General features: G+C 41.5%; 1 protein-coding gene across 1 annotated transcript in view; it reads right to left on the bottom strand.

Annotated features, from left to right (window-relative positions):
* The window catches only part of LOC6550781 (adenylate cyclase type 9), a 41,662-nt gene that overhangs the window by 23,259 nt on the left and 2,750 nt on the right, over positions 1 to 15,653 (bottom strand). Inside the window, exon 3 of the mRNA XM_026982457.1 lies at positions 5,046 to 5,533. Coding sequence (XP_026838258.1) covers positions 5,046 to 5,054 — 9 coding nt within the window. The 5' untranslated portion in view covers positions 5,055 to 5,533. The remainder of the gene's footprint in view (positions 1 to 5,045; positions 5,534 to 15,653) is intronic.

Below are 15,653 nucleotides of genomic sequence, written 5' to 3'. Positions count from 1 at the left end.
TGCCTGGATGGCGTCTTTAAGTAACTTTTCGTGGAAAATTCCGGACATTCCTTTGAATATTGTGGCCATGCACTTGAGCAGTACGAACATTTTCCAAAAAAGGCAGCAAGGTAGCAACCGCAAATGCCTACAAATTGCCCATTTCCTATGAACTATAACCGATTAACACTGCTTTCCAATATCAGATGTAATCAAGTGGGCCAATGCCCCCCTGCTGACCTTTCGGATTGCGGTTCAATGAAGGTTACGGCGATTGGAGATTACAAGAGCGACTGTAAAAGGGGGTGTTGCGGTGCACCTCCTCTCATTATGACCTTGGCCCCGCCTTGACCCTCGATTGCCGTCTCCACGAGAGCGTCGAAGTCATGAATTCAAACCAAAATCGAACATCCTTAGCCCAGACAAGGTTCTTTGCTAGTTGGCGGCTCATTAGGCCCACTGACTCGATCGGAAATAGGTGATAGTGCTACTAGTGACTTTGGGTTAATCTCATACCCCGTATCATATTGCAATGATATTGTAGCTTTTCCAAAAGACTTCCTAAAGATTTGCTATACTTATCAGTTATTGGTAAATGAAAATTCTTTGAAAATGAAATTCTTTAGTACATACTAAATTTTCGTCGATTTTCGGCCATAACATTGGAAATTATGGCCTAAATGTGAAATGTCATACATAGTTGAGCTCGTGTTGAAATTTCCAATCGAACTGCGACCGAAAATAGGAACCCAATTTTTTTCCATTTTTTGCTAATTTTGTTGGTGTCGGGTATTTGCCAAAAGTTGTTTTTCCGATATTCCGACATAAAATAATCAGCTTTTTGGCCACAACTTAAAAAATAATTGTATGAATGTGGAATGTCATACCTCGATGAGCTCGTATTTAAATATCCCATTGAACTGTGTTCAAAAATGGGAATGGAAATTTTTTGCCATTTTTTGGAAAACATGCTTTACGAAACTTGCGAAAATGTGCCAAAAATTAGTTTAACACAATCCTCATAAAAGTTATAGACGTCGTTGGCATTGGTAAATAGCTGTGCAAATGGGTTGTTATTTTAGCTATACGATCATTTAGCCAGGTTCTGACAAAGATACTCATAAAAAATAGCATAATTTATCCACAGTGTTTTATTACGTTTTTTCGTCCAACAGTAACGGTAATCTCTACAACAATGAAAATTATTGTCCAACAATTAAATATTATACCTAGTAAAAATCGTTAAGCGTCGATTTGCATTCAAGCGGGAAAACTGAATTAATTAAGTACACGCAAAAAATCATGTTGCAACCCACATTCGCCCATTAATTTATTCGACTTGTCTTGTTTCCAAAATGAACTGCTAACAGCCTTGCTGTTCATGTGAAAAGTGACAAACTGGTCGAAATACGTGTCATTTCGCTGTGAAACATGTTGTTTTGTTTCGGGGTCTTTCGTTTGCCTAGTTTGCGATTACAATATTTTTTACGGCATACTTGCAGGCGCAGATCCTTTGCAACTACATGCACGTATATCCTTGGACGCCGCATCCGTGTTCATGTGCACTCGTACACGTCTCACGTGGAGGAGCTTCATTCGGTTTGCCAGTTGTCCAGTTTTCCCGTTTTCCCATTTTCCCATTTTCCTGCTGTTCTCCCATTTGCACACAGCTGTGCGGCCTTTTTCCTACCTGACCCACAGCTCCTTGTTGGCCACTTTTGTTTGCTTGCCGTAACTTTAGTGCTGTGTCAATTTCAGGCCACGACATTGCGACACTTTCTTCGGCTTCTGGTTTTGCGCGGGGAAACCCCTCTGTTTGCCCCACTTTCCCCATTGTTATTGACTATTTATTTTTCATTTAGTTTATTGCGGATCAGGGCTGGCTGTTTGTCTTTCGGGGGCAACACGCAATAAAAGCGGAGACAAGACACAGATACAGATGTACACAATGATACGGATACAAAGGGAGAGAAGTGGAGCAAATTGCACTAATGATTCGAGGCACCTCACCGCCTTCATTAAAAACGCATCAATCAAGGGAAATCAATGCCCAGACAACAACAGATTCGAGCTGCCAAAGAGAAGTAGCGGTGATGATAAGGACGATGGAAATAGCCAGAGTGGAAATAGAAATGGGCATGAGGATGTGGTTTAGGATGAGGACAATTCAATGGCAATGTCATGGGCGAGGACAAGTTGATGGCAGGGCGGCCTAATTGCCAGACGCCATAATTACCACCACCATCATCATCATCGTCGTCATCATCATCACCATTACCATCAGTGGAATCCATTCGAGTCGAGGCAAATGACCAAGGCACTCATTAAGTCCTCGATTGAATCGTTTCGCATTTCGAGTGCTCCTAATCCGCAACTGGTGCACTCGGCAATTAAAGTTAAGCATTCACCCGGCTAAGTATCTCAATTTCAGACTCTTTTCGGGATTAACTCACTTCTGATGGAGCACCAATTGTCCAACTGGAAATGATTTGCAAGCCCCATCTCTCTTTCTATTCGAGGGTCGTATCTCTTAGCTGTCTAAGCCCGCCTTCTATCTTTTTTCTAATTATTAACTTATTCAGGGGGAATTTGCAAGTGAGTTTACTTTGAACATATTTCTGAAACTATTTATATTACATTTAATGTGTACTTGTATTTAACTAAAGTGCGATTTTCCAACCCAACAATAAAGTTGATTTGAAAACTTGAAGTCTTCTCAAATGTCCAAGTTCCTCATTTGAGTTTCTATTTGTCATCAATTTATACTTTTTCACTTCCATATAGTTGTTGTATTTTATTTAAGATTACTTGCGGACCACTGAAAACAAAAAAATACTCTGGAGATTTATCTTTTTCGAAAGCGAAGCGTGTAGTCTTTGCAAATGCCACATAGCTTAGCCTACTTAGTTGTTCCCTATTTTATTCCGGTACCTTTTGTTTGTCATCCCATCCCTCGCAGATCAAGCATACGCCGCGTAAGCCAGCGCAGAATAACATCGAAATTCGCATTTGCAAATTTGTTGCTCCCGCAGCTAACTTTTCCCTTCAACGAGCGGGTTGAAAATGCAAATATTCTCCCTAATAACATGCCAACCAGCAATCTGACCGAAAAGCCATGCACAGCGAGAAAAAGCCATATTTCTAATGCACTTATTGGGCATAAATACTGAAAACAAAAGAGCAAAAGGTAATTTCAGTTTATGCCGAACGTGAGCGTGTTTTCAATTTAAGATCAAAATGGACTGGCACATGGAAAAGCATTTTTATCGGTGGAAATATGGTCGCTATTAAACTACATTTTCATAGCTCTTTTCTCACAGTGCAGGAGTTTTGGAGCGCTGGAAGTTGCGTTCCTTGGCTTCTGTGCAACTCGGACGTGAATGAGCACGTGGATGTATGGATGTGCCTGTGAATATGGATGTGAGTGTGGACATGGTCGACCCACTTAGGAGTGCTCGCGATGGAGACGCCGTCGTGGTCGTCGCGCTCCGTTTGCTGCATAAATCATGCGGCAAAAGCACAAAGTCCTGCCAGGACGCGAAATGGCAGGACGGGGCGGGTAGTTGGGTGGCTCAAATGAATTTGTAAACAGGTGCAAATTAGGTCAATATTTATGTCTGCGTGTGCGAGCGGTGGGTTCGTCGTGCTTGTTTATGGCGACAGCTGCTCGACTCAGTTATTGCCGCCTGTTGCTCACGATGCTCCCACCCTATAGGTATGCTCCATATAACCGTATAGCCGTATAGCCTTATAGTCGCCCCATGGTGTCACACATACATAAACATGAGGCGAGGGCAACGATTGCGATGACGATGACGAAGACTATGACGACGTCAGTGACCCAAAATTCAAATGCCTATGCGGGAAATGCCAGCAGGAAGTGGCAGTGGAGAAAGGGCAGCGAAAGAAATGTGAAGCCCGCGGAACGCAGCTTCAAAATAATCCTAAAGCCGCCATATAATCATAAGGTCAAGAGCCGATGGCGTTCAAGATGCCCCAAGCATTTGAATTGAAAAAGGTTAACGAATGAACCTAACATTCTTTAAGAAGAATACATCTTTTTGCCGTAGACTCAAAACAGAGAGAATAATTTGGTAGTAAGAAGTTACTATAAAAAGAATATTTAGTAATACGCGGATAAAAGAAATGAACAATGATTTTAAGCATTATTACTATTATTGCATAGATTTTTTTGCATTTACAAGTTTGGTATTAAGTTGCATAAACCAATAGCTTTCCATCCAATTCACGTTTAAATTGGCTGTGTTATTGTTCAAAAAAGCTTATAATTTCTTATCTCTTTAATAGAAAATTGGCCATTCCGTTTTTATCTAGCATTTATTGCAGTTTATTTCCCCTGCCAGCATCCACTTTTATATATGTAAGTTTATAGTTCAAGACTTTGTATGTGAAAACGACAACTTCTTGTTCTTCTTGTTATGAGCACAAACACACAAGCACACTAACACAAATACACACACACGCGCACGCACACCATTCTTCTCACAAATAGGTTCTAGCGTCTGTGTGTGTGTGTGTGTGTGCGTGTGCGGTTTTTTGCTTTTAATGTGTTTGATGCTCTTAAGTCTTTTGATAAAATAAACTGAAAATCGATTTTAATTCAATAAAAATGGAAATTCTGACCCCCGTCTCTTTAAAAGGCTGCCTCGAAGAAACACTCTCTGTCTGGCTTCTTTAAGCATCCTTAAGGACGCACTGCAATAACTATGGAAGGCCTAACTATTTCTAATATCGGATAATAGGTGTCTGCAAAGAATACTATCAGAAACACTTTACAAGAAACCTTTCTAAAATAGATGTACGACTATTATAGAACCACTTGTAACCCAATAACTTTTTATCGCACATTTTGTCCAAGTGTAGGTCGGATACTTGCTATCGCTAAAGTTCGACTATATAGAGATTTCAATTCCTTTAGAGCGTCTGAATTTTTGGTGTAAGTCTAAGTGTGTTTGATATAAAAGCCTTCCCCTTTTCCTCTTCATCTTTCATATTTCAACTAAAATTGAATCTTTTTTCGCTGTGTAACTTTGGATTTGGCTTACCTCAGACATTTTCTTGAGATGTTTTTGTTCCGTTCGAGTTCAACGGAATTCTTCAACTTTCCTTGATGTTTCAGCTGAATGTTGCTGTTCGCTGTTGCAGTCGTTGTTGTTGTGTCTGCTGGTGGTGGTAATGGTGGTTGTGTTTTGTATTACTACAGCTGCTGGTGGTGTGGGTGGTTGGGTGGTGGTGTTGCTGTGTGGCTGTGGCTGTGGCACTAGCCTTAGCCCTAGCCTTGGCCGTGGGCCAGTGTGGCGCCCGTCGCTGCTGTTGTTGTTGGCTGCCGTTCTTGCAACATCCACCGATCGCCTCGCGCCCACATGGCGTATGCGTGTTTTTCGTGGCCGCAGCCCAGTAGAGACTGGAATCGAGTTCGCTGTGCCGCCGGTCGCTGCAGCTTCAGTTGCATCATGAATGCCTGCAACAAGTGGCCGGACATAATAACAGCTGGCGGCGAGTGGAACGCTGCCGCCTCATGGCTGCCACATGCCTGAAACACAGATGCACAGCGATAAAAAATTAATCAAGACAGCTATAACTTATAATCGAGGTTGAAATCAATATCCTTTAATCAATAATCACATTAAATTCATATTGTTTAGTAAAATAAACTTAAGTTGAAAATTAATAAATTATAACTAAATAACTTTGATAATTCAAACCCACTAATAAGTAATCCTGTTCACTCGAAATAGGACATACTGTCGCCGACTCATTTTTCTTAGTGTAAGAGGAGCGCGAGCGGGAGTTAATCAATCAATGATCCGGCGATCAATCAGTCAAACAATCAGTCAACACACGCCGAGATACCTGTTCTGATCGTGGGGCAAGGGGGTTCGAGGGGGGTTGAGGCGAAGGGAAGGGGAAGGGGCAGAGGCAGGGGGGACAGTTGACGACCTTAGTGACGAGTTCAAGAATCTTTCGGTGATAAATTTCAAGTTTTATTTTACGCTGGCTTTGTGTTCATCGATTATCGTTGGCGGCTGTTTGTCTGGCTTTTAGAGAGAGGTTGTAATAAATATACGTACGTATGTACATATGAATATATGTTTAATACATATATGCATATGGGAAAGGAGGGGAGACAATTAGAGATATTGAGAAAATCGTGCAAGGCCCAACTTTGCCGCGACTTAACATTGATTCAATTTGTCGCCGCTTTTAATTAGCATCTAGTCGCTTTTCCATTTCTCTGAGTCTCTATCTGTATCTCAATCTCAGTCCCAATCGCCACTTCTCCACATAACCGTGGCCAAGTGCTTATCCAATGCATCAAGTTGTTTGTCAGTTTCCATCATTGCTCAGCAAAACTTATTTTCCAAGCTATTTCACAAACTTTAGCTGAACGAAAAACTTCAGATTCTATCCGAGTATCTGATGTATGAGCCATAATAGTTGCGCAGACTTCCAGTGACATGGATTCGATAAAACTCCATCAAGTTGGTGCTTTCGCGCAGTCTGATAAGTTTATTATAAACTTTCTCAAGAATGATATCGATGTAGTTGCTTTAATATTCATTTATGATTTAAAACTTTCGCGAAACTTGGGGGATTCCAATAAAATATCAAGTATATTGCCCAGCGCCATATTTTAAACAATGTTTAAACAGTTTGCTCACTGCAATGAAATACTTGTTTTAATGCTTTAATGAGTTGAGCAATGTGACTGATGTGCCCATTTTAATTTCCGGAATATATGGTATAATTCGGGAACAAATTGTAGCTTGTCTTCCTGCCCGAAAAATATTTAAAATTGTGATAATCAATTGCCGCTCTCGCATTTATTTCGTAATCCTACCCAATTCAGGGCCATAATCATGTGATGTAAGCCATGTAAGCGCACTCATGGCGCAAAGCTGCGTAAAGTCCGATTATCCTTATACCCACGGAACTCCCCGGAACTCCCCACAATCCCCCAAAAGCACCCACAATCCGCCAGATACCCCAGTTACCCCAGATACCCCCGGAACCTCGCGAAACCCCGTGGACAACGGGAAACCCTCGTCCGACAAACGGAGATGGTAATCGGGGCACACATAATGCATAATAATGGCCACAATGATAATGACGATGTGCTCATGAATCCCGCTTGTTTGGTGGCTTCCGCTCCGGAGGAAAAAAAACATGGGGCAACATGCGGGCGGGGCAGCGCGTGGAGGGCCACCGGGGGGCAAAGGTCGCCGCAGGGCCAATAATCATGTGGTGATACTGCGGACAAATTCCAGTAAGCTGGCGAACTCCATGGAGCAAGTTGTAAGAGCAAGTTGAAGATGCTGAACTTTAAATCAATTGAAGTCTTGGGTAGTTCCCATATAACTTGATTACTTCCAGGTATGTTTTCTATTCGCCTAGCAATTACAAATTAAAGTATACAACTATTTTTTATTGAGTGCACAGTTTATCCAGAAATCAGTGAATACATTTTGGCTGAAATTGGCTCTCAGGTGGAATTTTGTGTGCTATAATATAAGTCGTTTGCGAGGAGTGATAGTAAGTAGTGAGGAATGCCAGAGAATACCAGGAAATATTTGCACTCCGGCCAGCTGTAATTCGAATATTACAATGACTTAAACCCACCGCCCTTTGATTACATTCCCGATATTTTTTATCATTTTCAATTTGCGCCAAGTGCGACGAAATTCAAGAACGTCGAACGTCGAACATCGAAATTGTAGCCGAACAAGAGTGCCAGCACGTCAAATAAAACCAGACACTCTTGCCAAAATTCACGAGAACAACGAACATCTGTGAACCCAAAAAAAAAAAGAAAAAAGGAAAGTGTTCAAAAGTGTTCTTCAAAAGAAAGTTCCAAATCCAAATCCCTTCCGACGGTCAAAGTGCTTGTGAATGTGAAAAAATGGAAATGCGGGAAAGTGGAAATGTTTTCAAAACGCTGCGGCTTAGCTTGAAAGTTGGTCCTCTTGCTGGGCTGTTTTGCAGACCAAGTTTGAATAAATTGTTATGACATTAGACTGCAGCTTGCGAGTTTTGACTTTACCCATTCATTTCACTTTGCAGCAATGCGTTATTGAGCTTGAAACCTCATCGGGCTTTGATATAATCTATTACAAAGTAATATTTATTGTTTTGTTTTGAATTGAACTAAGAAGTCATTTCATTGTGAGCTGTTTAAAACACCACATCGGAACGAATTGCTATACTTTCCCAATTGCTATTACCATAAATAATTATATACTCGTATACAGCAGTTTCCGAGCTTTAAGTGCCAAATATAAGAGGTAATTAACTTTAATGCTCAGCCCACTTGCTTTTGCATTTATTTCAAACAGCAGGCACTTAGCCCTTTTTTACTATAACCTAATTGCTGATTTACCAGATAGCTTAAGTTCCCACTTTTATGGCCGACACGCCTCCAAAAAAATCCCATGCCACGCCCGCCCATTTCCTTGTTACTCGAAGCTGTTGCCGCTGATCTCGCAGGGCGTTTAGATCGCAGATCGGAGATGGGCCACTTGGGATTGCGGATTGTGGATGCGGGCATTAACAAGTGCAAACACTTCCTTCCTGTCGATTTAGCTGTGTCGTTGTCCGAGATTCATCACTGGCATTGTGAGTTGCCAGCAGCGGCATTATCATAATTATTTATTGTAAATCGTTCGCATGCAAAGGAGAGTGATTACTTCCTGTTTTCCATGCACATACACGTGCACATTTATATACTTGTGTGTGGCCATGGTGCAGCTGTGAAGATGCTGCGATCGGTGGCGGATCGGTGGTCTCTCGGATGTGGATGTCTCGGATTACGGCACTTGCTCCGCCGCTTCGCCAGCCACTTGGCGGGCTTCCCTTCTTGCCGTTGAGATGCCAATGTCAAGCCGAGATCTCCCCACGCGATATCGATGCACATACTAGTATGTATATATGTACATACGTATACGAGTATATAGCGTTTCGTCTGCGCTCTGTCTGCGTCGTAATTAATTTGTATCAGCACTGATTGCACTTGTCACGCCCACGGCTCATTGTGCCGGTGGTGTAACTAGCTCAGTTGTTCAAGTCTTTTCCCCACAATCCATTCTTTTGTCTAGCTCGGAAAAGTGTGTATTTGTACTGAGAGAGATCGGAAGCCTACGAAAATCACAAGGAAAATGTTTCCAGTGACCTTCTTATTTAGCTGAGTAGCAGTCATTAGAAGCAGTAACTGCTGTCCTGGCAATCGAAAAGTAGCTATCTTCCAGGCCTTTCTCTCAGTGCACGTCTTGTGACGCATCGCAGGCAGCCACGAAAGAGTAGAGCAAGAGCAGCAACTGCAGTAGATAGAACTCAATTCCAATTGTTCATACAATATTTATGGACGGATTATGTCATTTGACAGGCGCAATTGTTTGCTCATTTACAGCTCCGATATCGGGCATTTGAATGAACCACGGCTGCAGCAAGTGCGACTTTTGAGTGCCAAGTGCAACGGCAGGAAGCAGACGCCCAGACACGATAGAATGTGAATATACTATATACATACATACATACACATATATACAGCACATATCTGGGTAAAGTCCTCGAGTTGGACAATGCAATCGCAATTTGTTGTGTGCAGATCGATTAGGCTTGATAAATGCGGTGCAAAGACTTTGATACCTCTTGTCTGGCCACCAGGAACGTGTGGGTTAGCACTGTCGATAAGAACGCAGATCCATTAGGTAAGAGATCATAAAAGTGCCGCTGCCTGTATATCTTATAATAATTTAAGACTGACATACACGTATGCATGTTCCAAGTAATACATGATTAAGAATCTCTGCGATTTCTGGTGTTCCACTGATTTTAGTAACACTTTGGTTCCATTAGTCTTGCCACTTGACTAAAGGGAAGCCCCAATAGTGAAGCTGCCCCAAAACGATTCAGTGACTGATTGCCCCACTTGCTGGGGTTGCAGCTACAGCTTGATGTTGCCGCTGTGATGTTGCTGCTGCGATTCCGCTGCTGCTGCTGCTGCAGTTGCAGCCACTAAACGCGTGGCACTTTCCGATTTCGCAATGTGCGGCTTTTTTGGCTTTTGCGGCTTGTGCGCCGTGATTATGCACAAATTGCTCATTAACATTTGATATGATACTCGTTTGATGCGAGTGTCGTAGTAGTGCCAGCCACCAGCGCAAAGTCATCGTCATTATCGTCAGTCAACGCACACAAATGTGGCATACACTTGGCCAAATTCTTGAACAACTTTTCAATTTTATTCGGAATTTTCTAACCATCTCAAGGATACAGAAATGAGCATATTCATTTGACTGCTCAAAGTGGTAATGGTAAAATGCTATTTCTGCCAGATACTTGGAGTGTGCAAAGTATATCTCCAGAATTTTGCTAACCTAACGTGATCCGCTTTGCAGCTGTGTAAGATTTCGATTCCCATTCTCTGGTCCTCAGGGCGCATTCAGATTCACAACTACACTCGCACTCGCATTCAGAGGAACACTCACCATCACGATAAGTGCGCCAGACATTGAGCGCTCTATAAATATTTAAAGCGAATTACGTGGACTTCTTCGTAGTCTTTGTGTGTGGCAGCGACATATGCGCTAATATGTGTGTATTTATATGGAAACTGCATTCCCGTATAATCACTATAATCGCTTGCTAAGCCAAGACTTAGCCAGACGAGACTAAGAACAAAAGTCAATGCAGCTGTTTCTCTAATTGAGGCCAGGGGCGTGGCAATCGGGGGCTCTTTATGGCCAGAACAATGCAAACTGTATGTGAGGCCCCCCCAATTGTAAGGTGTAAAATAAACTGTGTACCCGGTCAATAGCTCTCTATAATTATCAAGAAAAAATTAATTATGGTAGAAAAACACTGCGCAAACAACTGGCGAATCGGAATTTAAATTCGTTAAGTAAGCTAACGTGGGATAATAAAAAAGGGAGCTGCGAATGAATATACAGGGTGATCGCCAGTGATCCCTGGGTGAATCAAATGATCCCAGTGATTCCATGCCGTGCGGTAATTACCCCTGAATGGGAATGGAAACATTCTCATTTTTATGAGGCACACGTTGGCCGGCGAGACAATGTGTTTATCGGTTTATATGTGGATCGGACCAGATCGGTGCGTTGATTGCTTTATTCGCAGCGGAAAGTTCTCCGTCCAGGCAGTGGATCCATCGGATCCATCAAGGCATCATAGCATCATCAGCCTAATGATAAGCGGAGCCATCATCAACAGCTTGATTAATGCTAATCATCCGCCACATGCTGAGGAAACCCCCAGGAATCCGGGGAAACTCGACGCGGAAAGAGATGTGGTTGTGTAAATGGAAATGGAAATGCATGGCAGGCAAAGGGAGGAAATTGAAAGAGGTAAAAAACAAATTGCTAAACTATATAGATATAAATATATAAATATAGGTGGACAGGAATATAGTCAAAGCTCTGTGGAAGCAAGTGGGTTAGAGATTCGTGATGAATAAATCATCATCGCCACAAAAATGGGACTGCAAATGAGGAGCAAGTGTGCCATAAAGCGGCGTGTGAAGTTTTCCCAGTGGCCAGTTCTTGGGGAATCCCCCCCCCCCCCACTCCCCCCTACACACATATACATGTAAAGCTCCATGGCCCTGCGCTGACCTCGAGACGTCCTTGACCTCCGCACATCAAAAACACGCCCAATTCCCAGGCGATGGGATGCATGTAATTGGAAAGGGATGGACAGCTTGTTATTGTTCATGTTGCTGCCACATTAAATGGGAATTGAAAAATTCATTTTTAAACATTTGTTTACATGACTCCAAGCAGAAGGAGAAGAAGGAGTGGGGGCTGGAGGCTGGGGGCTGGGGGGTTTGGGGTTTGGTTTTTGGCGCGCATGAACTCGAAGCACAAATTCGAAAAGTTGAAAGACAAATAAGCGACGGAAAAGTGCAAATAGGCAAAAAACGGCAGCACCAACAAGAATAAAAGACACAGATTAACAAAAATAAACACAAACAAAAGAACCGAACCGAATACAACAAAAATAACAGCCATTGAGGGGTAATGAAGAAAGGCAGAATGAACGAAAGGCAGAATGAAATCAAAACGAAAAAAAAATTCACGCAGGAATAAACATGTATACAAATCATTAGTTTGAACTTTTTTTTTGGAAATTGTATTGTATTAGTTCAAATGCTCGTATTATTATAAGAAATAATATCAAAATCAATCATTTATCTAGTCTTCAGAGTCTTGATAAGATAACCATATGGCACTTTCCATAATTTAAGTAAGAATTAGTCAGAATTTTGGTTTCTTCGTATAATGCCTAAATAGTTAAAAATTTGTATACCAGCTTAAAGATTTTTCTGGAATCATTCGATTGCAAGATTTAAAGGAATCGTGATGTTATAAAACCGCTCTGCTCGCTGCTTAATATGAAAAAATGTAGAACTTTTTGTCGGCGCCATTGACGAGGTGTTAAAAAACACAGCAAACTTGAGCAAGTTAATTTGTGCACTTATTGTTGCTTTTGCTGAAATTTCTGGCTGTTTAATTTTCTGCCAATCTGCCAATTAATGGTGTTATTTGTGTTGTTAGTGTGGCGTACATTTTAACAATGCCGATTTATTTATCTGGTTTTTTGTGCCCCTCCCCTTATTGTTTATTTACGTTTGCTTTGCGAATTGTTATTGCTACCGTTTTATCACTGTTCAGTTTTCAGTTTTTCAGTTCTCAATTCTCAGTTTTTTATTTCTCATTGAATTTGGGCTTCTGTTGAAGCTGAATGCTTGTGGGAGATTTTGTTTTTGGAGTTTAATTTTTTTTGTTTTGTTTTTTTTCGAGTGACAGCTGTTCACAAGTGTCTGGCCAAAACGGAAAGTTGAAACGTCAGTTGCAGGAGACTTTGTTGACCAAATGTAAACCGATATCCGATATCCCGGGGCTGCCGGGTGACAACCCGGAGAAAAACTCGAATCCTCGAGATATACACCCAAACTCACTGATGCAGGCATTTGATGCCCACGAAATGAGATCGGCTATTTTTAGCGCCTTATAATTTGTACTCAAATAAAACTTGAAGCGGGCGAGAAAAGTTCGCAGTTGCCCACAAATCAGATATTTTTGTATCGCCAAGTGCCACTCGGTCTGTTTACCCCCGATTTTAGCGCCCTCCGATCCCAATTCCCAACTGAATTTCCCCTCCACTCGCGGACATGCCAACTCCCCCTGACCCACAAAGTGCCCACTTTTGCTTATTTGTAATTGATACTTGATCTGGTGGAGCGTATAAAAGCCACTTTAGGCGTTGCCATTACGTCACCTTGAGTCAGCCTTAGCTTCAGTTTCAGCTTCAGCTTCAGCATCAGATTCAGCATCAGATTCAGATTCAGTTTTAGCTGTAGCGTTAGCTTTGGCGTCATAGCCAGAGTAACAGCTGTAGCTACAGATACAGCTACAGCTACAGCTACAGCTACAGATACAGCTACAGATACAGATACAGCTACAGATACAGAGATACGGATTCCGATTCCGATGGGCAGAGTGTGGCGAGTTGAGAACGAACCCCAAGCGAAGAGTAACAAATTAAAATCGGAAAATTAAGCACCTTGCACCTCATTGTGCATGCCCTACACTGAATGGCTCCAAGCATAACATAAAATCTGTAGCTTAGTAGGTTAGAATATTATTAAATATAATTACCCTACTAATATTTGTGCTTTACATTAAATATTAAAGTACTTTTAAAGCATTTTTTAACAAACTTGGCGTTATAATTGGTAAAAGTCAAGTAAATGTGCGACTTTCTCAGTAGGAGCTCGTCGAAAAATTAGTGATATTTTATTATTGCGGGGAGCATTTGCCCTAGTCGTGAGACTCGGGCTTGAAGTGAGTGTATGAGCAGGGGAAAAACTCCAAGCCGAGTCTCAATCAAATCGAATTCGGCTGAACTCTGATCGGCAGTTGAGATCGCGACGACAGCAGCAACATCAGCAGTAGCAACAACGATCAAGTTGGCGCTGCACTCGGAAAAAAGGTATACTAGATAACAAACGCAAAATTTTCTGATTATACAAATTCAAAAAAAGAAAATACTTCTTATCTTATAATATATTTTATTATGCCTTAAGTATTGTTTTTTAAGTTTTTTTTTTACTTTATATATATTTACTTTATTTTACTTTATATATTTACTTCGCTGTTTAATTCAGAATGTACACTCTCTATTTTAATGTGAAACCACTTTTTTGTCAGTGCAGGTTTGAGCCTAACAGCTGTTTCTGCGATGGATTTTGATTTTTTCAGAGCTACTTTCGAGACGCCGTCGCTGTTTGGCGCTCTTGACGCTTCGGAAATTTGTTCGAGAGATTTTCAGCGACAAAGTCTGAAAACTGAAACTGGTCTGGCCACCCGCCCCCTTTGGCCCCGCCCCTTTTCGACCATTCAGCCACTACCATGTGTGCGAGCATTGAAAAGAAAAACATAAATTTTATACGAGTAATTTAAAAATTCATACAAAAGTTCAGCAAAGCCAAGCGACACGAAGAAAACCGTGTTTATTATTATTTTATTTTCATTTTATTTGGCTGCTGTTGCTTTTGGACTTTTTTATTGGTGGTCGTGGTGGGGCTGCTGCTGCCATTGCCACTACCACTTGCTGCTGCTTAATTAATCAGTTTTAATTTTAATTTTCCATAAATAAAAGCAGCAAATTGTGGCCCATTGTTGCCGGCCAACAATGCCACGAGAAGTTGAATGTCAAAATGGGAGCGGCCCTTCAAAGGCACAGAAAACTGCAGCGGCCAACCTCAAAAAGCAAAATAGGGGCGGTTTGGGTGGCCATTTCTTTTTCTTTCGTTCATGTTTCTTGTTTTCTGTTGTTGGTGGCATTTTGCCTTTTTCCTTGCTTGTTGTTTTTGTTTGTGGCAAGGACCTTAACGCACGAGCAGCAGCACCAAATGTCCTGCGGTAATAAAGTGAAAAACGAAACTCGAGGCAAGATGAAAGCCAGGGGGGAACCCCTTTTTCGGGGAGCGTAAGCAGCGGAATCTGGGGAAAAGCTGCTGCAGGAAAATGCATTTGAATGGACTGGCACAGTCGGGGATTCCCTGAGGCGGCAGGGAAAATGCGTTCAAGGCAGGTGAAAAACAGGTGCACAGTAAACGGATGCAAGCTCTACATTAGTGGGTTACTTAGCCTCAATGGAAAAAGTGAGAACGCGGACTGGGGAAACCCCCCGTTCTTCAGATAACGTTAAAACGAAACGCAACTCAGTGTAACTTCAATTCTGTAATCAATGTAAAATCAACAGGAAATGGGTTGACGGTATTTAAGTTTAAAGTAAACTCGTTCAACTGCTAAATGTATTTGAAGCTTAAGTGAACATTTTTTGTATGCAATTTAGCCATTAGAACTACTTTTTGCACAGCAGTATACGAACCTTAATATCAAATCGTTTATCAATTGCTTGGTAACATTTATTTCACTCTCTATAAATCAAAAATGTATTAACTTTTATGCTATCATAAAGTAAATAAAATACGCCAGAGAATGCGGCGATCCTTCTTGTTGAAAAGAAATGATAAGCCGGCATATCGATGGAGAGGGAATCCATAAATAAAAGATTGATACGATTTTAAATCAACTCGTTAAATCGTATGATGTTTACACCCCCACAATAAT

This window comes from Drosophila erecta, unplaced genomic scaffold, assembly GCF_003286155.1.
Source record: "Drosophila erecta strain 14021-0224.00,06,07 unplaced genomic scaffold, DereRS2 tig00000126-arrow-pilon, whole genome shotgun sequence".
NCBI lineage: Eukaryota > Metazoa > Arthropoda > Insecta > Diptera > Drosophilidae > Drosophila > Drosophila erecta.
The sequence above is the reverse complement of the archived record's forward strand: the minus strand, read 5'-3'. Positions and strand labels throughout refer to the sequence as shown.